A 24,334-nucleotide genomic window follows, 5' to 3' on the forward strand; every position below is an offset into this window, starting at 1 on the left:
TCTCCTGCTCCCTCTCTGTCACGCAATTCAGCGCAGCTTCGCGGGGGCTGCTCTGCATTGCATGCTTTCTTTGTAAATCTCCCCCTAAGAGCATGGTGTCGAAGAGACAGGAGCAAACTACTAGGTAAAATGTCCCCTATTCAGAACCGTCATTGTCTTGTGGATGGAACAATGTTTGTGAAAAGGGGCATACATGACAGGACTAGCCTAAAGGACATGACACCTTGCCACTGCATTTTGAAGGGAGTGGTGCTTGTTTGCAAACTGCAGTTGCATATTCACAACTGGTTTTAGCAGGGCCAGTAGAATATAATAGAAGATTTTCTTCTATGTTTTTAGTCTGTAGAAAGAGAAAGAGATAGTGGCCTTCACTTGATCCCCAAAGGCGAGCTGTCCATTAAAACCCATAGGCTTTAACCTTCCTGGCCAGTATTGAGAGATTTCCATGTTCTTGAATCTACCACGATGGTTACCAAAAGGAGACCTCCTTGCCGAATAGGAGGACCTTCATCTTCCCAGAGGTTAACTTCAGGCAGTTTTTATCCTTCCAATCGCTGACTGCTAACATACAGTTATGGAATCTATTACTGGTGTTGTCATCATTACTTGAAAGAGAAACTACAATCTGGGTGCCATCCACATAGGATGTAAGTGAGAAGCCAAATGATTTGATCAAGCTGGCCAGTGACCATATATATAAGTTACACAGTGTCGGTCTCAGCAAGGACCCTGAGAGACTCCGCAAGTCAGGGGAATGGGTTCTAATTCAAACCTCTTTTTGCTCTTTCTCCCTGAGGAAGTATCTCAGAAGGGCCAGTGCAGCTGTCAACCAACAATCCATAGTTAACCATATCGAATGCAGCTGAAGGTCTCATAGGATGAGACGTGCTCTTCCACCCTTATCAAGAGTAGCCCTGATTTCCTCACTGACCACTATCTGCTCAGTTTCCATTCTGTGGCCGATTCCAAACCCAAATGGAGAAGGATTTAGGAGCTCATGGTTCTGAATAAAGCGGGTTCAAGGCTTTTTCAATAATTTCCAAAGGGGAACAGAAGCCTAGAAATCAGGCGATAAATGTTAGGGTCCGTTGTATCAAGGTTAGATTTTTTTAACAAAGGAAGGATTGATGCTTTTTTCCATTGTTTAGGAAAATAGCCAGATTTTATCAATGTATTACCAATTTTCATAAGATGGTTAGCGATTATATCAGGGGCCATCTGAACAATGTAAGCAGGGTAAGGATCAATGAGGGAGCCAGATTTAATGGATTTGATCAGCTCTATTACCTGTTCTTTATTAAGAGCAGTAACAGCCACATGCATCCAAGTGCCCATTTGCGATTTCTTAATTGCGACAATTAAGGTATCGCAATTAAGAAATCGCTAATTGGTATGCATTAAGAAATCGCACTTTTATTTGTGATTTCTTCATTTTCCTTAATTGCGATTCACAATTTGCGAATCCAAAAGGCCCGTAGGAATGAATGGGAAGACAATCTCAAATTGCGATTCGCAATTAGCTAATCGCAAATTGAGATTGCGATTTCAAGGGTGCAGGGGTGTCCAGAGGACACCCTGTTGCACCCCTGAAATCAATCTATGCACAACATGACAGTTAGAAAAATGCACAAAATTGCATATTTCTAATATTTCGCAAATTACCATGAGGTCCAACCTCATGGTAATTTTTTCCTCCTAATTGCGAATTTGCAATTTTTTTAAGTGTCATGCATTGCATTTAAGGAATCACAAATTGCGATTCCTTAAATGCAATCGCATTTTTAGAAATCGCAAAAAATAGCGATTTTTTGTATTTTTTGTTAATGCATCCCAAATAGTGATTTAGGAATCACAAACGGCCGAATTTTGCGATTCGCACCGTTTGCGATTCCTAAATCCTTTGATGCATGTACCTGTATATTCTGTAAACATGTTTTTTTCTGTATTATGGGAAGCAGGCCTACTTTCCTTTGAAGTCGGTTTAGAATTACAGGAGAACCTGTTAGAAATCTGTTCAACTTGGCTTTTAGCCAACGAGTTGCAAAAAGATTGACTACTTTATGTTGTGTTATTATAGGGATCAGTGGGCAGTTTCTTAACTGTCTGAAACTTTTATTTCACTGACTTTTTGGCTATTTCAATTTCCTAGGTAAAGTACAGGACTGTTCTTCCACTAACAGGGATCTCATAATCTGCGACACACTGTTTGTATTTGTCTTTCTCTGCCTTATGATAGCTTTTCCTCCAATTCCGTTTTTTCCGGCATTCTTGTTTCTGACTTCTCAGCTGTCCTAAAACTATGGCGCCTAAGGCTTACTTCCTCAGTGATTAACTGGATTAACAGGTGCCATTGCAAGAGAAGTGCAATGAAGCCAGTTGGAGCATTTGGAGGAGGATTGATCTAAATCTTCAATCCAATGGGGCTGTGACTCAGTTAGGAGCTGATTGCATAGAACAGCAGCCCAATGAATTTGAGGTGTGCAGCTGTGTGGCTCTGCATCCATAATGAGCAACCTTTATGCCAAATAATACTGCATTATGAGCAAACCAGCTCAACAGTAGCATGTCTGATTGGAGTCGAACCACGCACCACTTGGATGAGACCAAGAAATGACATTATGTCAGTCAAAGCCTCTGAGTCTTTGTCCATATGCACCTCCAAGTAGAGGCTTAAGTCCCCTAGAACTGTAAAATCTGGGGGATATAAACAGGGTTTCAGGAGGGTTGTGACCTCTTGTTTTAGGCCCCGGTGGATGATAGAGTTACAGTCCATTACATGACTGAGTTTTCAATAGTTCAATACTAAAAGATAGTGCTTTGCACATCATTGAAGATATTTATTGAAAAATAGCAGACGTGTTCTCGATAGATTACCGCTAACTCACCACCTCTCTTATGAGTCCTATCCGATCTGTGAAAGGAATGGTGAAGGGGTACTGCTAAAACCAGGTCTGGGCCGAAGGTGGGATCTTCCCATGTTTCTGTTATAAAAACAAAGTCAAGATTGTAGAGATATAAAAAAGAGCAAATTTCATTGTATGTTTCACTAGTGACCTCGTGTTTAATAGGTCACAAGTGCATTTACCTTGTTAAGGGTTCTTCTTAATATGTAAATAGGATCCGGTTTCCTTGGTTATAGCCATTAACACAAATTGCAACTTCTACAAAAGGCTAATACAACCATGGCTGGTTAAGTTAAGGGCAAACCACAGAACCTGGATTAATTCTGGTGCAGCTATTGTCCTTACCTGCAATATTCAGTGGCAGTAATGCCTCACAGTAGGCCTGAAAAAACCGCCAGGGGATAAGGCGCTAGGCATGATCCGGGCATGGACAGGTGCAGAAGGGCTTGCCTTAGTCTCGCCTTCGGTGTGCTAGCTGATCACATCTGTGACAGGGACTTGAAATAGCCCGCCATGTGAGGGGAAATATCTGGGGATGTAGCCAAGTTCTGAATATCTCATCGTGTAGTGGCCAAAACCAAGAGGGAAAAATAAAAACGCAACCCAGAGTTCAGTAACCCCTCTTACTTTCTGAAAGGTCCCCTTTGGGAGGAAAGATACTGGTAAATGAAAGCAAGTTAAAATAAAGGTGTGAAAATGTACTGATAAAAGCAATAAAAATAAAATAAACCCTCTACAATAAGGTCCCCTCTGAAGCAGGAGCCAGGCACCTCTAAAAAGGGCTGAAAAGTCCCTCCAATTAAATGGAAATGTGGGCTGAGCAAACCTTTGTATCACGGCATCAATAAAGGTGATGATGGTCAGGACAGTGGTCGAGAAGACTGGATCCTGGTGTTTAGGCACGCACACCTTGGACACAGTAAAAGAATAAAGTGCTGAGGAGTTTTATTGGATAATAAGGAAACCTTCAATCAATAGCTACAAGCAATCTCCAGTAGGAGTATTGCCTTAATGATGGCCCTCAACACTCTATACAACACTCAACCCATTACTGAGGGTAATGGCGGTTAAGGTCCTGCCAACTTTAACTTACAACAGCGAGTCCCTTCATGGTTGTGATGCAGCTCTACTGGATAAACTTCAATAAAGGTATGTCTTCAGCATAGCCCAGAGCTCCTCCCCTAGTAGATATGCTTGGAATTTGGTATTTTGAGGCAATCAGATAATAAGCAGGGCACAACTGTCAAGTGCTGACTAAGCTACAACATTTTGCGGCCGATTTACAAGGAACTACATAGATGCGTCAGTTTCCTTGCACCAGTGCCAATTGTCCTTGGCTACCATGGGTACACTGTATTTACAATACTGTGCTCCATGGTGCAAGTATTAACAGGTGCCTCAGAAATAATGATGCATCTGTTGGCACAAAAGTGAGGCATCGCTGGAGTTACTCATGAAAGTAACGCCAGCAATGTGCCACAACAGATAGGTGAGTCCCATACAAAAAGCCCTGAATTATTCCTTTTGCCTGGTCTGAGCATGTGTAAGGATTTTGACGCAGTAAAGTTGTAGAGTGACACAGTGAAATGTACATTTCACTGTGTCAGTTCTACATGGCTTTTTGTGTGGGAACACCTAGCCTACATACATTATACCTGGTGCAGGTAAAACGTGAAGCAGGGCTTTACAATGTGAGCCATCTCCCTAGATGTGTCACATTTTAAATCGGTCGCATTGTTTGCCCCTTAGTTGCGTCCAAAAAAGTGACACAATGGCAGGGCAAGGGGCTTGTAAATCTGCCCCTTTGAAGCTAACACTCCAAATAACAGCAGCCTAGAAACAAAGGCAATATTAACAGCAGCAGATTTAAAGAGTATCTAGACCAATCTCTAGCAAATTTACAATTCAGAAATGTATGGGCGCTGGAGGTTACATATCGGTACAAAAGGGGGTGGTGATGGACGAAGCATCTGAACCAATCAAACACTCACCCCCAGTCAACAGATCTGGGTTTAATCCATCACCGTTCTTTAGCCCACTCTGCCACCCCAGTTCAGACATGGCCATATGCAAATCAGTCTGACCCTGTGCCTCATGGGAACAGTCCAGCCCAAACTGCCAAGCCAGGTCTTCCCTGGACCGGAATCAAGCTTCCTACGACCGGTTTCTGGCATTCCAGCCGTCTTCAGCCCGGCTTGTTTGAATCCAGTGGCAAAGTGAGCAAGGGACTCACGTCTGAGCATACCCTGCCAACTTATGGCGAACAAAGCGGTACAAAAGGGGGAGGTTACATATGACATCTTTCAAAAATCAGTTAATACAGTGATGGCCGAGCTCTCCATACATATAGATGAGCTTGTGAAAAGATCTCAAGTTTGGACAGTGATAAACAGCTATTCCCAGTTGAAGTGGGCAAATTATTTGGGATGCACGTACCCGCTATATTTAATATTATAACTGCTACAGTGCCGGCTGGGCTCTCCTACTACCCATGTGGAATAACCGGCATGGCAGCATACTGATAAAAGAGGCTGTCGTCTGTGTGCTTCAAGCAAGGAAGATGTTCCCCACCATACATGCATTGTCCTGAAATGGCCACTGACAGGAGTGGTCTTCTCAAAAGCACACTGAAAAACAAAGCTCCCTTCAATATTAACCCACACAGCTGCACTCTAAGCTGTTTTATAATTATGTGGTGTCTTGCCCTATTTACATGTACATTTGCTCGATGTTCCTTTACTTTTGGTTTGCTTTTGACAGTACTATGTTCCAGCCGGATGTATACAGAGACATCTTATACTGTACTACTATTTTGTATTGTTTTAAACTGATTCTATTAACTTGAATGTTTTGTACATATTTATTGCGAGGGCTTTTATTAACTCGTGTAAAAAATAAAATATACTTAATTTACTTTAATAAGTTATTACAGTTGAGCTCTAATAAAAAATTTTTTTTATAGGTGAGTGTGCCACGCTGCCGATTATAGAGAAAGGGTTTTTATTTCAGTGATCACAAAATCCCATGCTTTATATATAAAAGACATACAGCCAGATTCATCATTCTCCCGTTTTGCGAGCCCCTAATAGCGATTCATAAGGAATCGCTATTAAGGACTTGCAAAACGGGATTCATATAGGAATTGCAAAAAATATTGCGATTTCTACTTGTTCCTTATTTGCGATTAGCAAATTGCTAATCGCAAATAAGGAATAACTCCCCATGCATTCCTATGGACCTACAGGCCCATAGGTATGAATGGGAAGTTATTCCTTATTTGCGATTAGCAATTAGCTAATCGCAAATAAGGATGCGATTTCAAGGGTGCAGGGGTGTCCAAAGGACACCCTGTAGCACCCCTGAAATGTAATCTACATTGGTGTTGCGCACACACATGTCCAAAGGACATGTGTGTGTGTAACATGCAACTTAGAAAAATGCATTTAAATGCATTTTTCTAAGTTTTTGCTATTTACCACGAGGTCTGACCTCTCGGTAAATAGCGGCCCAAAATTGCAATTTCGCAATTTTAAAATGATTCATGAATTGCATTTAAGGAATCTCAAATAGAGATTCCTTAAATGCAATTCTTCGCAAATGTGCGAATTCTTTAATAGCGAATTTTGCATTTGGGATGATGAATCCCAAATGCAAAAATTGCACTCGCAAAAGGCAAGATTCTGAGAATCTTGCCCTTTGCAAGTGCAATTTAGCTTGATGAATCAGGCTGTTAGCTACCTAATTGTGATACTGGACACTGTCCTTAATGTTACAAACTTACAAGCTAAATCCCCGTAAGGGGAGAGGAGTTGGTCTAATGGCTAGGGCGGTCGGCCTCGCATCTGGGGAAATGGTTTCGAGTCTCGGCAATGACGCTGAACATCCTGTGATTCTGGGAAAATCACTTAGGGCCGATTAGGATTGCGGTGAATCCGCATCCTCCTGGCCGGAGGAAGCCACCGCCGGATGGGAGGATGCGTATTTACCGCCGCAGTGATTGAAAAGACCCCCCACCAGATTAGGATGGCATGGGGGTTATCTGCGAACGGGAAGACCGTCCACCGCCTTTCCGCTGCGGTCGCCTTCCAACCGTGGCGGAAAAGCTCTAATATGCTGGCGGTGTCTATCAGACACCGCCAGCCATATTAGGATGGGGCAGAAAACATGCTTTTCCACGGCGGCTTTTCTGCCATGGAAAAGCATGTGGTCTTTGGTGTTTGGGGGCCCGTTGCGGGCCCCCAGGGGTGATGAGGAGTGGGAGGTTCACATGCCTTTTGCATGCACAAAGCGGCAGGCACCGCGCGGTGCCTGCCGCTTTGTGCATGTAAAGGGAAAACATGTATATTTAACATTGCGGAGGGTGCTGAGGGAGGAAAAGCCGCAGGCCCTGCGGACAGTCCCTCCACCTCGGGGTGGCGGACGGACGCCATCCTAATAGGCCCCAAATCTCCCCTTGCTTAACAAAATGAATGTGTCCTCATGTAACGCAACTGGTGCTATGTAAAACGCTCTGATACCCGATTCGGGTCAAGTTCGCCCGATATAAAAATCTCTTAAAAACAACTAATAATACGTTATTGCAGTTGAGTTTTGATGTCACAATGAACTAAGGAGAAAGGCAGGTCAGGTCATGGAGCATAATTTAAGCAACCACTTAAAGATTGAAAACAAAACATTGATTTTCACTTTTATGATCTGTATTACTATGTGTACAGTGACAGGCAGCAAGGAGATAGTGAAGCCAACATGTTTATTAATTGTACTGTATAGACTATTATGGAATTTTGCTGCATGTTTCAACACATTACAATCACTTGTAACTAGGCCTAACCAAAAGCTAGACATTCCCAGGCCTCCTGCATCTGCTAGGGGGCAGGACTATGGGATCTTTGGGCTGACAGACAGAGACAATAATTTATAAAAAAAAACATTGGCAAAGCCAAACTATGAGCAATCTGTGTCAGTCAGATAGCGCCCACCAGAGGAGTTTGTGGACGTGGCGAGGAGCACCTCCTGCAAAAATAATACATATAATAATTAAGAAATAAAGGAATCAAGTCCAGTGTGTATTTGCACTACATTAAGAAGTGTTTACATATGCAAAATCCCATGGACAACCCTGCCAGCCAATGCCAAAAGCTAGCTAAATGATAGTTGCCAATGACAAAAGGGGGCTCTCCTTTCTGTATATTTGTGGGTGCATGTATATGTTTTGTTTATATTTAGTGGTTAGTGTTGCATGGGGAATTGTGTGATGGTGTGATGAGTGAAAGTAAAAGACCGAAAAAAGACATACAATTATCCTGGACCTCTTTTGGGATGAAAAGTAATGAAGGCTTAAACTGGAATTGACTTAAATTTCAAAAAAGGGCTCAACCAGTGGTGGTTTAGGGGAGGCATGGGTTAAAAAAAAAACTTCTGACTTATAACTTTCCGCTATAAAAAAGAAGAAATTAGGTTCTCATGGTGTGTGTCATTTTCTAAAATCAGGTTTAAATAAAAAATGGCAGAATACATAAATATATCTTACCAAAGCCTTTGAAATAGATTCACCTTTATGCATAACTGCAGTACCTTTTGAGTGATGATAATATCTTAAGGAAATAGTGGCGTTTACCTTGAATTATTGTTCCCATTGTTCGCTAGAGAGTTGCCAATGAGAAGTTCAACACCATTCATCCTTTCCGGGGCAGTTTCTGTGTTAGTGATGGTTATATACTGAATCCTGTGCGGTGTCAGCAAGTCAACCCTCCACCAGGGAGACATTTCATTATTTGAATGGGCGCAGGATCCAGAAAAGACATCAGGATTTAGGTTTCCATCAATGGCATTGATTGCATGTCCAAGATAACCGGTTGCAGCGTGTGATCCCGCAAGGAGGCTCGACATTGCGGCACGGCCACGAAGAGCAACATTTTCAACTGAATAAAAAAAAAAAAAGACATTATCATCAGCACCATCACTCATCATCAATTTGAATTTTAAAGCTTCCATCATATTAAGCATGTATTGGCTCACACTATGGAGTGTGGGTATGAAGATTATTTACATTGAAACATAACTGGTTTAAACTCAGGACAATCCATACCCCGGGACCGAATTGCAAAGGCAGATTTAATTTACTGATGTAAATTTCAAATCAAACTTTGCTAGATGTCATGTTCTAAAAATGCAATAACTAATGCAGAAATTGTGCTAATAATGCCTTCACAAGCTTGGAGAAAAGGAAATTGTGGACGTTTTTGGATGTAGAAATAACTTTCTGGGCATTTACCAGTATCTTGTTATTTCTCATCCTGGAAGGCTTGAGTGGAGTTTTAAGCTGGGGCCTGGAAGTTAAAACAATGGCCCCAATTCACAAAGGTAAACTGAGAGGAAAGTTGAACTTTACGACTTTCGGTATTGACAATGAACATTTACCACTCATAGATGCCCTTTGTGAATATCGTGAAGTTTGACTTTCGGTATTCATAAAGGACATTTACAAGTAGTAGATGATCTTTGTGAAAATCAAAAGTCCTACAATTTGACTTTGGGTGCTGCGCGGTAGTGTGCCTTTTTTGAAAATATGACTCTGGCTTGGCTTACACACATTATTTTGTGATGCTTGTTACATCTGTGAACATTCTCTTTGAAATACATCCTAATGTGTGACTGATATATTTATTTGTTTCGATATTTAAAAAACACTCCTTGCCTCGTTTCTGTCACTTCGGAGTATGTGATAGATGGGTGAAGGGGTACAAAGATTGAAAGGGCGGAGTTTAGACTGATGAAGAGGTAACATCTTTTAGTCATCTACTCTACTCCTTGTTGAGATCATTCGAATGCAAGCTTGAGTGTGTAATTTGTTGAAAGTTTTCTATACTGTATGGAGCTAGATTCAGTTCGTATGGAGTTGCCACACCCCTCGATGCTGGGGAGACACGCTGCATCCCCCCTCTGAGCCCAGCCAAGGCGTTACATAAAGCGGCAGTGACGTGCTCAAGGTGGTATGCAGACAGAACATCGAATTTGAAATGTCGACTTACACAAATATCGAGTTGGAAATACCTTGACACAGAAATATCAACAGCAAGAATATCGTAGTCAAGAATATTAACTTTAAGGAAAGAAATATAGTTAAAAAACATATCTAAGTCATTAGTATAGTTTGCAAAAATATAATTGTTTAAAATATCGATTTTTTAATTAGTGTTATGTATTTTAGTATGTATTTTAAATGTATGTGATCTATTTTTTGTATAAGTATTGTTTTAGTTTTTTAATATAAGTGTTACATTTTTAGTAGTTATTAATTTTATTTAATTTAAATTTTGTGGTTTTTGGTTCTGTAGCGGGTTGTGGGTTTATAAGGGGATGGGGTGGGAAGTAATTTAATTATAATTAGGGCTCCCAGATTATGGTATTTATTTTTTGGACATTTCCGTCTGTATTTATCCAAATTTCTTTTTTTCTAATTTCAACTGTATTTACCTATATTTATTTAAGGTTTGTGAAGAAATGAAGCTGAAACTAGTATATTTCCACATTTATTTAACCGGTAAATATGCACTCATACTTGAATACCTACCATGTTTCAATGCTGTAAACACCTGCAAAAGATAAATCAATGCACTTAAATGGAAATATGCAAATTTCAGAATCAACCTTGGGCATATCTACCTTTGTTACAGCCTCTTTACTAAAATTCCTTTCTTTTATAGCCCCCTAACCTACCAGTCCACACAGCCATAGGCCTTGGAGTCATGGCAAAGTGTATTTATAATTACTCAAAAAGCAACCCATTTCTGTGTTTATCTACATTTAAAAATAAATACAGACAACAACATTTATTATCTGTAAAAATCTGTAAAAATGGAGAACAGAGCGGCTTAATTATAATACATTTATTTATTTATTAATATGTATTTAATTTAGATGTTATAGTGCTAATTGTGGGAAGTAATTTATTATTAATTATTACTGAATTGGTTGTTAATTATGATTAATTAATTGGTAATTAATTACGGTAATTGTGTCATTTTTTTTAGGAGCGGGTGGTGGGGTTTATAGGGGAAGGGTGGGAAGTCATTTATTTGTAATTAGTTAATAAGTATTTCTTAATTAATTCTAATGAAGTAATTTCAATTCAAATATGGCACTTGTCTAATTAATTTTAGATGTGAGTTGTGGAGTTTATGGTGGTAAAGGGTGGAAAGTAATTTATTTTTCATTAATTAATAAGTTTAAAATGAATTATGGAAATTGTATGATGGTTTTTAGGTGTAAGTTGTGGGGTTTATTGGGGTAGAGGGTGGAAATCAATCAATCAATCAATCAATCAGACATTTGTAGAGCACACTACTCACCCGTGAGGGTTTCAAGGCACTGAGGGAGGGGGGGGGGCTGCTAATGTTCGAACAACCAGGTCTTGAGAAGTCTCCTGAATGTCAGCAGATCATGGGTCAATCGCAGGTAGAGGAGGAGGGTGTTCCATGTCTTAGAGGCGAGGTGGCAGAAGGATGTACTGCTGGAGGTCGTTTGGTGGATGCGTGGAACGGTGTCAAGGGGAGGTCAGCTGAGCGAAGCTGGCGGTTGGAGGTGTAGAAGGTGAGTCTTTTGTTGAGGTATGTTGGTCCGGCGTCATTGAGTGCTTTGTGAGCGTGGGTGAGGAGCTTGAAAGTGATCCTCTTGTTGACGGAAAGCAAGTGCAGGTCCCTCAGGTGGCAAGTAATGTGGCTGTGGCAGGGGATGTCGAGGACCAGGCGTGCAGAGGTGCTCTGTATTCGTTGAAGTCTCTTCTGGAGTTTGGCCATTGTTCCCTCATAGGAAAGTAAATTATGCTAAATAATTAGTAATAGTTGATCATTAATATTAATTCATCAATTGATAATTAATTAGGGTAATTGTTTATTTTTTGTGTGGGGGTTTTGGTTTCATGGGGTAACGTTTGGGGAGTATAATTAAATTGTATCAGTTTTAATTAGTGTTTTAATTAATTATGGTAATTATAGAGGTTTTTAAAAAAAATAGATGTGTGTTGTGAATTGTGTGGTGATAGATAATGGGTTAGTGTATGTGTTCACAAATGCTTTACACACTGCCTCTGAGATACGCCTTTCTGCTCGTGCCAAGCTACCAAGGGGGTGAGCGGGGGTTATTTTGGGAGTTTACCCCTTACTCTGACTAGACACAAGGGGCCCTATTTGTCACAGATACCTACCTATGCCAACTAGAGACCACCAAATCTAACAGTGAGGTAGGATAATTTCTTTCTTTACATTTTGTGATCATCATGTTTTTGTTTTTTTCGAAGATTTCATTGTTGGATGACATTCTTTTGACTCTCAAAATCTGCGAGTATGGTAGGTGTTTTTTCAAGGAAATTTGATGACAACTGGTAAAGTGCAGTGTATTGTTTTGGTCGGTGTTTTTTCTATAGATGTCTGTAGTACATTTTTTACCTTGTTTAATGATTAGTACATCCAGGAATGGTATTTGAGTCTGATTCGTGTTGTATGTGAATTTAATTCTGTCGTCGATTGTATTCAAGAATAAAAAAAGATTACATTTATGTAATAATTGATGTTTTTGTTTATAAATAATTGTTGGGGTGGGCAATGTGGTGGCAAACGATGCAGTAATGGAGTGGTGCAACGGGGGTTCATTACGTTCATGTTGTCTTGTTTTACATAACTATAATAGTGATAATGTATAAACTTAATGCCAATGACAATGGTTTGCAATGTATAATATGGCAGATGTTTCCTGTGTTAAGGAGTGCTGCTTTGTGCTTGACCGTTGACATAAAAAAATGTGTTTATAAAAAATTCTAATTAAAAATAGTTATTTGTTTGTAAATTATTTTTAAATGTATTCTCATATTTCTAGATGTTTGTTATATATATTTAACATTATAATATGTTTCTATCTTTTTTAATTTGTAATATTTTTATATATTTTTGATTTAAAAAAATATATATTTTGTGCTTTTATTGATATTTTGTTTGTTTTTAATTTTGAACTGACTGCAGTGGGAATAGTATTTTTTACCCCTCTGCTTTGCAAAACTTTCCCTATTGTAAGCTAACTGAAGTGGGAATAGTATTTTTTACCTCTCCGCTATCCAACACTTTCCCTATTGTTGCACTAACCGGAGTAAAAAGAGTATTTTTTACCCCCACGTTATTCAACACTTTCGCTATTGTTGCACTAACTGGAGTGGGAATAGTATTTTTTACCCCTCCGCTATCCAACACGTACCCTACTGTTGCACTCACTGGAGTGGGAATAGTAATTTTTACCCCTCCACTATCCAACATTTTCCCTACTGTTGCACCCACTGGAGTGAGAATAGTAATTTGTACCCCTCCTCTATCCAACACTTTCCTTACTGTTTCACTCACTGGAGCGGAAAATTTAAGTTTAAAGACTTTTAAATCGTTTAATTTTTTAATTTATAATAGAATTTTTTTAATTATATTCTAGGCTATTGGTGTATGTGTATATATATATTTATATCCACACAGAAGAGTTGCCCCCTCAGAAAAGCCTCAAACAGGTAGGTTTCAATTGCCGCTTTAATGTGGAAGCTGCAGCGTGGTAACAGGATATCGTGTACAAATTTCTCAGCCTGACGCGTTTCGTGTGATGACACACTTTCTCAAAGGCATACATCTTTTCACAGCACTGAGCATCAAATTTAAAAGTCTCAAACACCCGCCCTTGTGGGCGTCGGCTCTCCCAGAGCCTCATGGTATCAGTAGTTTTACTTCATTGCTGCCAAGTGGGTTGCTCACCGCGTTGTGCATGTCGAATATAAACCCCAGTGGGTGTGCACAGAGTCCAGTATTGTCCGCGCTGCACGTTATGACTTCCAGCGCGACCTTCCTGCCCAAAATGCTGTCCATCGTTTGGACGCCGCATCGGACCGCTTCTATGCGGCTGGGCTCTCCCCCGGCTGGGCCAGCCGTAACAAATCCACACAGAAGAGTTGCCCCCTCGGAAAAGCCTCAAACAGGTAGGTTTCATTTGCCGCTTTAATGTGGAAGCTGCAGCGTGGTAACAGGATATCTTGTACAAATTTCTCAGCCTGACGCGTTTCGTGTGATGACACACTTTCTCAAAGGCATACATCTTTTCACAGCGCTGAGCATCAAATTTAAAAGTCTCTAACACCCGCCCTTGTGGGCGTCGGCTCTCCCAGAGCCTCATGGTATCAGTAGTTTTACTTCATTGCTGCCAAGTGGGTTGCTCACCGCGTTGTGCATGTCGAATATAAACCCCAGTGGGTGTGCACAGAGTCCAGTATTGTCCGCGCTGCACGTTATGACTTCCAGCGCGACCTTCCTGCCCAAAATGCTGTCCATCGTTTGGACGCCGCATCGGACCGCTTCTATGCGGCTGGGCTCTCCCCCGGCTGGGCCAGCCGTAACAAATCCACACAGAAGAGTTGCCCCCTCGGAAAAGCCTCAAACAGGTAGGTTTCAATTGCCGCTTTAATGTGGAAGCTGCAGCGTGGTAACAGGATATCTTGTACAAATTTCTCAGCCTGACGCGTTTCGTGTGATGACACACTTTCTCAAAGGCATACATCTTTTCACAGCGCTGAGCATCAAATTTAAAAGTCTCTAACACCCGCCCTTGTGGGCGTCGGCTCTCCCAGAGCCTCATGGTATCAGTAGTTTTACTTCATTGCTGCCAAGTGGGTTGCTCACCGCGTTGTGCATGTCGAATATAAACCCCAGTGGGTGTGCACAGAGTCCAGTATTGTCCGCGCTGCACGTTATGACTTCCAGCGCGACCTTCCTGCCCAAAATGCTGTCCATCGTTTGGACGCCGCATCGGACCGCTTCTATGCGGCTGGGCTCTCCCCCGCCTGGGCCAGCCGTAACAAATCCACACAGAAGAGTTGCCCCCTCGGAAAAGCCTCAAACAGGTAGGTTTCAATTGCCGCTTTAATGTGGAAGCTGCAGCGTGGTAACAGGATATCTTGTACAAATTTCTCAGCCTGACGCGTTTCGTGTGATGACACACTTTCTCAAAGGCATACATCTTTTCACAGCGCTGAGCATCAAATTTAAAAGTCTCTAACACCCGCCCTTGTGGGCGTCGGCTCTCCCAGAGCCTCATGGTATCAGTAGTTTTACTTCATTGCTGCCAAGTGGGTTGCTCACCGCGTTGTGCATGTCGAATATAAACCCCAGTGGGTGTGCACAGAGTCCAGTATTGTCCGCGCTGCACGTTATGACTTCCAGCGCGACCTTCCTGCCCAAAATGCTGTCCATCGTTTGGACGCCGCATCGGACCGCTTCTATGCGGCTGGGCTCTCCCCCGGCTGGGCCAGCCGTAACAAATCCACACAGAAGAGTTGCCCCCTCGGAAAAGCCTCAAACAGGTAGGTTTCAATTGCCGCTTTAATGTGGAAGCTGCAGCGTGGTAACAGGATATCTTGTACAAATTTCTCAGCCTGACGCGTTTCGTGTGATGACACACTTTCTCAAAGGCATACATCTTTTCACAGCGCTGAGCATCAAATTTAAAAGTCTCTAACACCCGCCCTTGTGGGCGTCGGCTCTCCCAGAGCCTCATGGTATCAGTAGTTTTACTTCATTGCTGCCAAGTGGGTTGCTCACCGCGTTGTGCATGTCGAATATAAACCCCAGTGGGTGTGCACAGAGTCCAGTATTGTCCGCGCTGCACGTTATGACTTCCAGCGCGACCTTCCTGCCCAAAATGCTGTCCATCGTTTGGACGCCGCATCGGACCGCTTCTATGCGGCTGGGCTCTCCCCCGCCTGGGCCAGCCGTAACAAATCCACACAGAAGAGTTGCCCCCTCGGAAAAGCCTCAAACAGGTAGGTTTCAATTGCCGCTTTAATGTGGAAGCTGCAGCGTGGTAACAGGATATCTTGTACAAATTTCTCAGCCTGACGCGTTTCGTGTGATGACACACTTTCTCAAAGGCATACATCTTTTCACAGCGCTGAGCATCAAATTTAAAAGTCTCTAACACCCGCCCTTGTGGGCGTCGGCTCTCCCAGAGCCTCATGGTATCAGTAGTTTTACTTCATTGCTGCCAAGTGGGTTGCTCACCGCGTTGTGCATGTCGAATATAAACCCCAGTGGGTGTGCACAGAGTCCAGTATTGTCCGCGCTGCACGTTATGACTTCCAGCGCGACCTTCCTGCCCAAAATGCTGTCCATCGTTTGGACGCCGCATCGGACCGCTTCTATGCGGCTGGGCTCTCCCCCGCCTGGGCCAGCCGTAACAAATCCACACAGAAGAGTTGCCCCCTCGAAAAAGCCTCAAACAGGTAGGTTTCAATTGCCGCTTTAATGTGGAAGCTGCAGCGTGGTAACAGGATATCTTGTACAAATTTCTCAGCCTGACGCGTTTCGTGTGATGACACACTTTCTCAAAGGCATACATCTTTTCACAGCGCTGAGCATCAAATTTAAAAGTCTCTAACACCCGCCCTTGTGGGCGTCGGCTCTCCCAGAGCCTCATGGTATCAGTAGTTTTACTTCATTGCTGCCAAGTGGGTTGCTCACCGCGTTGTGCATGTCGAATATAAACCCCAGTGGGTGTGCACAGAGTCCAGTATTGTCCGCGCTGCACGTTATGACTTCCAGCGCGACCTTCCTGCCCAAAATGCTGTCCATCGTTTGGACGCCGCATCGGACCGCTTCTATGCGGCTGGGCTCTCCCCCGGCTGGGCCAGCCGTAACAAATCCACACAGAAGAGTTGCCCCCTCGGAAAAGCCTAAAACAGGTAGGTTTCAATTGGCGCTTTAATGTGGAAGCTGCAGCGTGGTAACAGGATATCTTGTACAAATTTCTCAGCCTGACGCGTTTCGTGTGATGACACACTTTCTCAAAGGCATACATCTTTTCACAGCGCTGAGCATCAAATTTAAAAGTCTCTAACACCCGCCCTTGTGGGCGTCGGCTCTCCCAGAGCCTCATGGTATCAGTAGTTTTACTTCATTGCTGCCAAGTGGGTTGCTCACCGCGTTGTGCATGTCGAATATAAACCCCAGTGGGTGTGCACAGAGTCCAGTATTGTCCGCGCTGCACGTTATGACTTCCAGCGCGACCTTCCTGCTCAAAAGCTGTCCATCGTTTGGACGCCACATCGGACCGCTTCTATGCGGCTGGGCTCTCCCGCGGCTGGGCCAGCCGTAACAAATCCACACAGAAGAGTTGCCCCCTCGGAAAAGCCTCAAACAGGTAGGTTTCAATTGCCGCTTTAATGTGGAAGCTGCAGCGTGGTAACAGGATATCTTGTACAAATTTCTCAGCCTGACGCGTTTCGTGTGATGACACACTTTCTCAAAGGCATACATCTTTTCACAGCGCTGAGCATCAAATTTAAAAATCTCTAACACCCGCCCTTGTGGGCGTCGGCTCTCCCAGAGCCTCATGGTATCAGTAGTTTTACTTCATTGCTGCCAAGTGGGTTGCTCACCGCGTTGTGCATGTCCAATATAAACCCCAGTGGGTGTGCACAGAGTCCAGTATTGTCCGCGCTGCACGTTATGACTTCCAGCGCGACCTTCCTGCCCAAAATGCTGTCCATCGTTTGGACGCCGCATCGGACCGCTTCTATGTGGCTGGGCTCTCCCCCGGCTGGGCCAGCCGTAACAAATCCACACAGAAGAGTTGCCCCCTCGGAAAAGCCTCAAACAGGTAGGTTTCAATTGCCGCTTTAATGTGGAAGCTGCAGCGTGGTAACAGGATATCTTGTACAAATTTCTCAGCCTGACGCGTTTCGTGTGATGACACACTTTCTCAAAGGCATACATCTTTTCACAGCACTGAGCATCAAATTTAAAAGTCTCTAACACCCGCCCTTGTGGGCGTCGGCTCTCCCAGAGCCTCATGGTATCAGTAGTTTTACTTCATTGCTGCCAAGTGGGTTGCTCACCGCTTTGTGCATGTCGAATATAAACCCCAGTGGGTGTGCACAGAGTCCAGTATTGTCCGCGCTGCACGTTATGACTTCCAGCGCGACCTTCCTGCCGGGTGTTAGAGACTTTTAAATTTGATGCTCAGCGCTGTGAAAAGATGTATGCCTTTGAGAAAGTGTGTCATCACACGAAACGCGTCAGGCTGAGAAATTTGTACAAGATATCCTGTTACCATGCTGCAGCTTCCACATTAAAGCGGCAATTGAAACCTACCTGTTTGAGGCTTTTCCGATGGGGCAACTCTTCTGTGTGGATTTGTTACGGCTGGCCCAGCCGGGGGAGAGCCCAGCCGCATAGAAGTGGTCCGATGCGGCGTCCAAACGATGGACAGCATTTTGGGCAGGAAGGTCGTGCTGGAAGTCATAACGTGCAGCGCGGACAATACTGGACTCTGTGCACACCCACTGGGGTTTATATTCGACATGCACAACGCGGTGAGCAACCCACTTGGTAGCAATGAAGTAAAACTACTGATACCATGAGGCTCTGGGAGAGCCGAGGCCCACAAGGGCGGGTGTTAGAGACTTTTAAATTTGATGCTCAGCGCTGTGAAAAGATGTATGCCTTTGAGAAAGTGTGTCATCACACGAAACGCGTCAGGCTGAAAAATTTGTACAAGATAACCTGTTACCACGCTGCAGCTTCCACATTAAAGCGGCAATTGAAACCTAGCTGTTTGAGGCTTTTCCGAGGGGGCAACTCTTTTGTGTGGATTTGTTGCGGCTAGCCCAGCCGGGGGAGAGCCCAGCCGCATAGAAGCGGTCAGATGCGGCGTCCAAACGATGGACAGCATTTTGGGCAGGAAGGTCGTGCTGGAAGTCATAACGTGCAGCGCGGACAATACTGGACTCTGTGCACACCCACTGGGGTTTATATTCGACATGCACAACGCGGTGAGCAACCCACTTGGTAGCAATGAAGTAAAACTACTGATACTATGAGGCTCTGGGAGAGCCGACGCCCACAAGGGCGGGTGTTAGAGACTTTTAAATTTGATGCTCAGCGCTGTGAAAAGATGTATGCCTTTGAGAAAGTGTGTCATCACACGAAACGCGTCAGGCTGAGAAATTTGTAAAAGATATCCTGTTACCACGCTGCAGCTGGTATACACCTGTTACAACGCAATTTTTACTCCGCACTACCACTACAACGCGACCATTACTCCGCATACTATTACAACGCATTGCGCTGGGGGGCGCTCTAGGATAGGGAATAAGTTTAATTTTCTATCCAACACCTTCCCTAGTGTCCACGGGGACTGGAGTTGGAATAGAAAATTATACTTACCACTATCCAGCACCTCTAAGCGCTATGCGTTGTAACGGTATTCGTTGTAAAAACCGCGTTGTAATGGTATGCGGAGTAAAAGTATGCGTTGTAACGTCATACATCCGCTGCAGCTTCCACATTAAAGCGTCAATTGAAACCTACCTGTTTGAGGCTTTTCCGAGGGGGCAACTCTTCTGTGTGGATTTGTTACGGCTGGCCCAGCCGGGGGAGAGCCCAGCCGCATAGAAGCGGTCCGATGCGGCGTCCAAACGATGGACAGCATTTTGGGCAGGAAGGTCGCGCTGGAAGTCATAACGTGCAGCGCGGACAATACTGGACTCTGTGCACACCCACTGGGGTTTATATTCGACATGCACAACGCGGTGAGCAACCCACTTGGTAGCAATGAAGTAAAACTACTGATACCATGAGGCTCTGGGAGAGCCGACGCCCACAAGGGCGGGTGTTAGAGACTTTTAAATTTGATGCTCAGCGCTGTGAAAAGATGTATGCCTTTGAGAAAGTGTGTCATCACACGAAACGCGTCAGGCTGAGAAATTTGTACAAGATATCCTGTTACCACGCTGCAGCTTCCACATTAAAGCGGCAATTGAAACCTACCTGTTTGAGGCTTTTCCGAGGGGGCAACTCTTCTGTGTGGATTTGTTACGGCTGGCCCAGCCGGGGGAGAGCCCAGCCGCATAGAAGCGGTCCGATGCGGCGTCCAAACGATGGACAGCATTTTGGGCAGGAAGGTCGCGCTGGAAGTCATAACGTGCAGCGCGGACAATACTGGACTCTGTGCACACCCACTGGGGTTTATGTTCGACATGCACAACGCGGTGAGCAACCCACTTGGTAGCAATGAAGTAAAACTACTGATACTATGAGGCTCTGGGAGAGCCGACGCCCACAAGGGCGGGTGTTAGAGACTTTTAAATTTGATGCTCAGCGCTGTGAAAAGATGTATGCCTTTGAGAAAGTGTGTCATCACACGAAACGCGTCAGGCTGAGAAATTTGTACAAGATATCCTGTTACCACGCTGCAGCTTCCACATTAAAGCGTCAATTGAAACCTACCTGTTTGAGGCTTTTCCGAGGGGGCAACTCTTCTGTGTGGATTTGTTACGGCTGGCCCAGCCGGGGGAGAGCCCAGCCGCATAGAAGCGGTCCGATGCGGCGTCCAAACGATGGACAGCATTTTGGGCAGGAAGGTCGCGCTGGAAGTCATAACGTGCAGCGCGGACAATACTGGACTCTGTGCACACCCACTGGGGTTTATATTCGACATGCACAACGCGGTGAGCAACCCACTTGGTAGCAATGAAGTAAAACTACTGATACCATGAGGCTCTGGGAGAGCCGACGCCCACAAGGGCGGGTGTTAGAGACTTTTAAATTTGATGCTCAGCGCTGTGAAAAGATGTATGCCTTTGAGAAAGTGTGTCATCACACGAAACGCGTCAGGCTGAGAAATTTGTACAAGATATCCTGTTACCACGCTGCAGCTTCCACATTAAAGCGGCAATTGAAACCTACCTGTTTGAGGCTTTTCCGAGGGGGCAACTCTTCTGTGTGGATTTGTTACGGCTGGCCCAGCCGGGGGAGAGCCCAGCCGCATAGAAGCGGTCCGATGCGGCGTCCAAACGATGGACAGCATTTTGGGCAGCAAGGTCGCGCTGGAAGTCATAACGTGCAGCGCGGACAATACTGGACTCTGTGCACACCCACTGGGGTTTATATTCAACATGCACAATGCGGTGAGCAACCCACTTGGTAGCAATGAAGTAAAACTACTGATACCATGAGGCTCTGGGAGAGCCGACGCCCACAAGGGCGGGTGTTAGAGACTTTTAAATTTGATGCTCAGCGCTGTGAAAAGATGTATGCCTTTGAGAAAGTGTGTCATCACACGAAATGCGTCAGGCTGAGAAATTTGTACAAGATATCCTGTTACCACGCTGCAGCTTCCACATTAAAGCGGCAATTGAAACCTACCTGTTTGAGGCTTTTCCGAGGGGGCAACTCTTCTGTGGGGATATATATTTATATATATACATACATATATATTTATTATATTATAATAAATATATAATATAAGTGAATTTCTAAGGTTTTTTAAATGCTAGTTTCTAACTATGCCTTCAGAGGTAAGAAAGAAGAAAAAACGCACAGAAAGAAGCAAAAGAAATGCAGAAAGAACCAAGAAGTCCTCAAAGATTAAGAAAAGTGCATAAAGAACCAACAGAGGAGCAGAAAGAGGCCTTGTTACAAAATCCTCCGGTGCCCACAACTTTTTCAGATGGGTATTGGTGGTAACTGACTCTGACTAACCAGGCCTAGAGCCAGTGGTATGCTAAAAGACACTTAGAATACAGTGAAAACACCTACATACACTAGGGAACACTATGTGTTCGGGTACCCCTTGGGGTACCCCTGTTATTAGCATAGCCTCCTCTATAAGCCTCAAGTACATATTAGGGCAGGGGGTTAAAAACTACCTCTTAAAATGAGCCACGGGGCGCGCTTGCACACTGGTAAAGGGAGGGGGGTGCCTGAGGTAACATGTGTGCAAACACGCACTGTGGCCGTTTTAAGTTGGGGGATAAAGTCCCCTTGAATCCTGAGGGTCCCTAGGGGCCAACTAACTCATCAGGTATGTCCAGAAAGTGCCACAGAGTTGCATTGCAGAGAGGTGTAAAATGTGGCATGGCCTCGGACCACCTCTCTGCAACGCAGCTCTGTGGTGCTTACTGGAGGTACATGGTGGACTAGTTGGACCCAGCAACTCTAAGGATTAAAGGGGACTTAATTCCCCAACTTAAAATGCGCCACAGGGCATGTTTGCACATGTCACCTCTGGCCCCACACCCTCCCTTTACCACTGCGCAAAGGCGCCCTGAGTCACGTATTAAGGGGCTCATTAGGATCGCGGATTTCCCGCATCCTCCGGGCCGGCGGAAGCCACTGCCGGCCCGGAGGATGCGGGAAAACCGCAGCGGATGCTTTAAAGACCCACCGCCAAATTAGGATGGCTGGTGGGTCTTTGAATCTGTCCGCCGCTTTTCCGCCGCGGTCGCCTTCCGACCGCAGCGGAAAAGCATTAACATGGCTGGCAGTGTCTATCAGACACCGCCAGCCATATTATGATAGAGTAAAAAGTATGCTTTTCCACGGCGGCTTTTCCGCCGTGGAAAAGCATAGGACCTTCATTTCAGGTGCCCGTTGCGGGCCCCCTGGGTGAAGGGGGGGTGGGGGTTGCACATGGGGGGTACCTATGGTACCCCCCTGCATTTGCGTGAACAAAGCGGCAGGCACCGCGCGGTGCCTGCCGCTTTGTGCACGCAAATGCCATGCATGCATTTTTAACATTGCGGCGGGTGCAGCTTGAAGCTGCACCCGCCGCAATGTTAAAAATAGAGGATGTGACCGCCACCCTGGCGGTCACATCCTAATCTGTATGGAGGGACCGCCGCTGCCCCTGCGGACGGTCCCTCCTACTCTATGGTGGCGGACGGACTCAGGTCCGTCCGCCATCATAATCGGACCCTAACTTAGGGGATTAATTTCCCTTGAATCCTGAGAGTCCCTGAGTCAGACACCGCCAGCCATATTATGATAGAGTAAAAAGTATGCTTTTCCACGGCGGCTTTTCCGCCGTGGAAAAGCATAGGACCTTCATTTCAGGTGCCCGTTGCGGGCCCCCTGGGTGAAGGGGGGGTGGGGGTTGCACATGGGGGGTACCTATGGTACCCCCCTGCATTTGCGTGAACAAAGCGGCAGGCACCGCGCGGTGCCTGCCGCTTTGTGCACGCAAATGCCATGCATGCATTTTTAACATTGCGGCGGGTGCAGCTTGAAGCTGCACCCGCCGCAATGTTAAAAATAGAGGATGTGACCGCCACCCTGGCGGTCACATCCTAATCTGTATGGAGGGACCGCCGCTGCCCCTGCGGACGGTCCCTCCTACTCTATGGTGGCGGACGGACTCAGGTCCGTCCGCCATCATAATCGGACCCTAACTTAGGGGATTAATTTCCCTTGAATCCTGAGAGTCCCTGAGTCCAACAAGCCCACCATGTACCTCCAGTAAGCACCACAGAGGCCATGAGCCCCCGCAAATATTTTTGAAAATCCCCAGAGGGTGTCGGTCCCTGGGGCTGGGGGGCCCAAATATAAACAGTGCCCCCGGGACTTGGCTCACCCGGGAGCTAAATAATAACGAAGGGCGGGAGCCTGTGCTTTGGTTCTTTTTTTTGAGGCAGGATCCGCAGATCCTCTACACATTTCGCTGCTTTTTTTAACAGAAATGCTTTTTTGGGCCCTGGGGGTCCTTCTGGGACCCCCTGAGCAGGCCTAGGGGGTCAAGGTGTTTCTACCCTGCCCCCTTTTCTCGTTTTGCACGTTTCTTTTACTGCTTTCTTGTGCCTTGGTTCTACCGAGGCACAAGATGGCTGCCAACACTTCCTGGTGATCGGCAGGGTGCGCGGATCCACCGCGCCTCTATATCGAAACGTTTATTTTTTAATTTCTCAGCAACTACTGAACCGATTCACACCATTTAAGAAAAAGAGTTCATTCTCAGGCAAGGGCTACCTTCATGTCAAATTTGGTGTAATTCCGTTCAGGAGTTCAAGCTGTAGCCGTGTCTAAAGGTTCCTATGGGAAATGCATTTTCTCAACTCTTTTTCTTGAATTTCTCAGGAACTACTGAACAGATTTACGTTATTTAACAAAAAGAGTTCTTTCTGAAACAAGGGCTACCTTTTTTGCAAAATTTGGTGTAATTCCGTTCAGCAGCTCGGGCTGTAGCCCTGTCAAAATTTTCCTACGGGAATGAATATGGAGAAAACACGTTTTGGTACCCCCTTTTTTCTCAACCCCCGCTTGACCAATCACCCTGAAACTTTCAAGATACGAGCTGAGCGGAGTGCCCCATAAGCTTTGAAAGTTTTGCGAAGATTCATCAACCGGCGCCATTGGGAAAAGAATGTTACGAATTTCCTATGGATAATAGGTCCTAACAATAACTACCTGTTGGCAACCTCCAGTAGGTAATTACATGTGATATACGTTAAAATGTTAAAATGTGTATTACATTTACATTTTTTTAAGTTAATTTTATTATTGAATAATATTTTTATATATATATATATATATATTAAAATCGATATTTTTTTCTTACTATTATAAATATAGGATGTCGAT

General features: G+C 44.6%; 1 protein-coding gene across 1 annotated transcript in view; it reads right to left on the bottom strand.

The window, feature by feature from the left end:
- The window catches only part of LOC144764011 (fucolectin-like), a 43,781-nt gene that overhangs the window by 11,507 nt on the left and 7,940 nt on the right, over window positions 1-24,334 (bottom strand). Inside the window, exon 3 of the mRNA XM_078650143.1 lies at window positions 8,521-8,824. Coding sequence (XP_078506269.1) covers window positions 8,521-8,824 — 304 coding nt within the window. The remainder of the gene's footprint in view (window positions 1-8,520; window positions 8,825-24,334) is intronic.

This window comes from Lissotriton helveticus, chromosome 6 (assembly GCF_964261635.1).
Source record: "Lissotriton helveticus chromosome 6, aLisHel1.1, whole genome shotgun sequence".
NCBI lineage: Eukaryota > Metazoa > Chordata > Amphibia > Caudata > Salamandridae > Lissotriton > Lissotriton helveticus.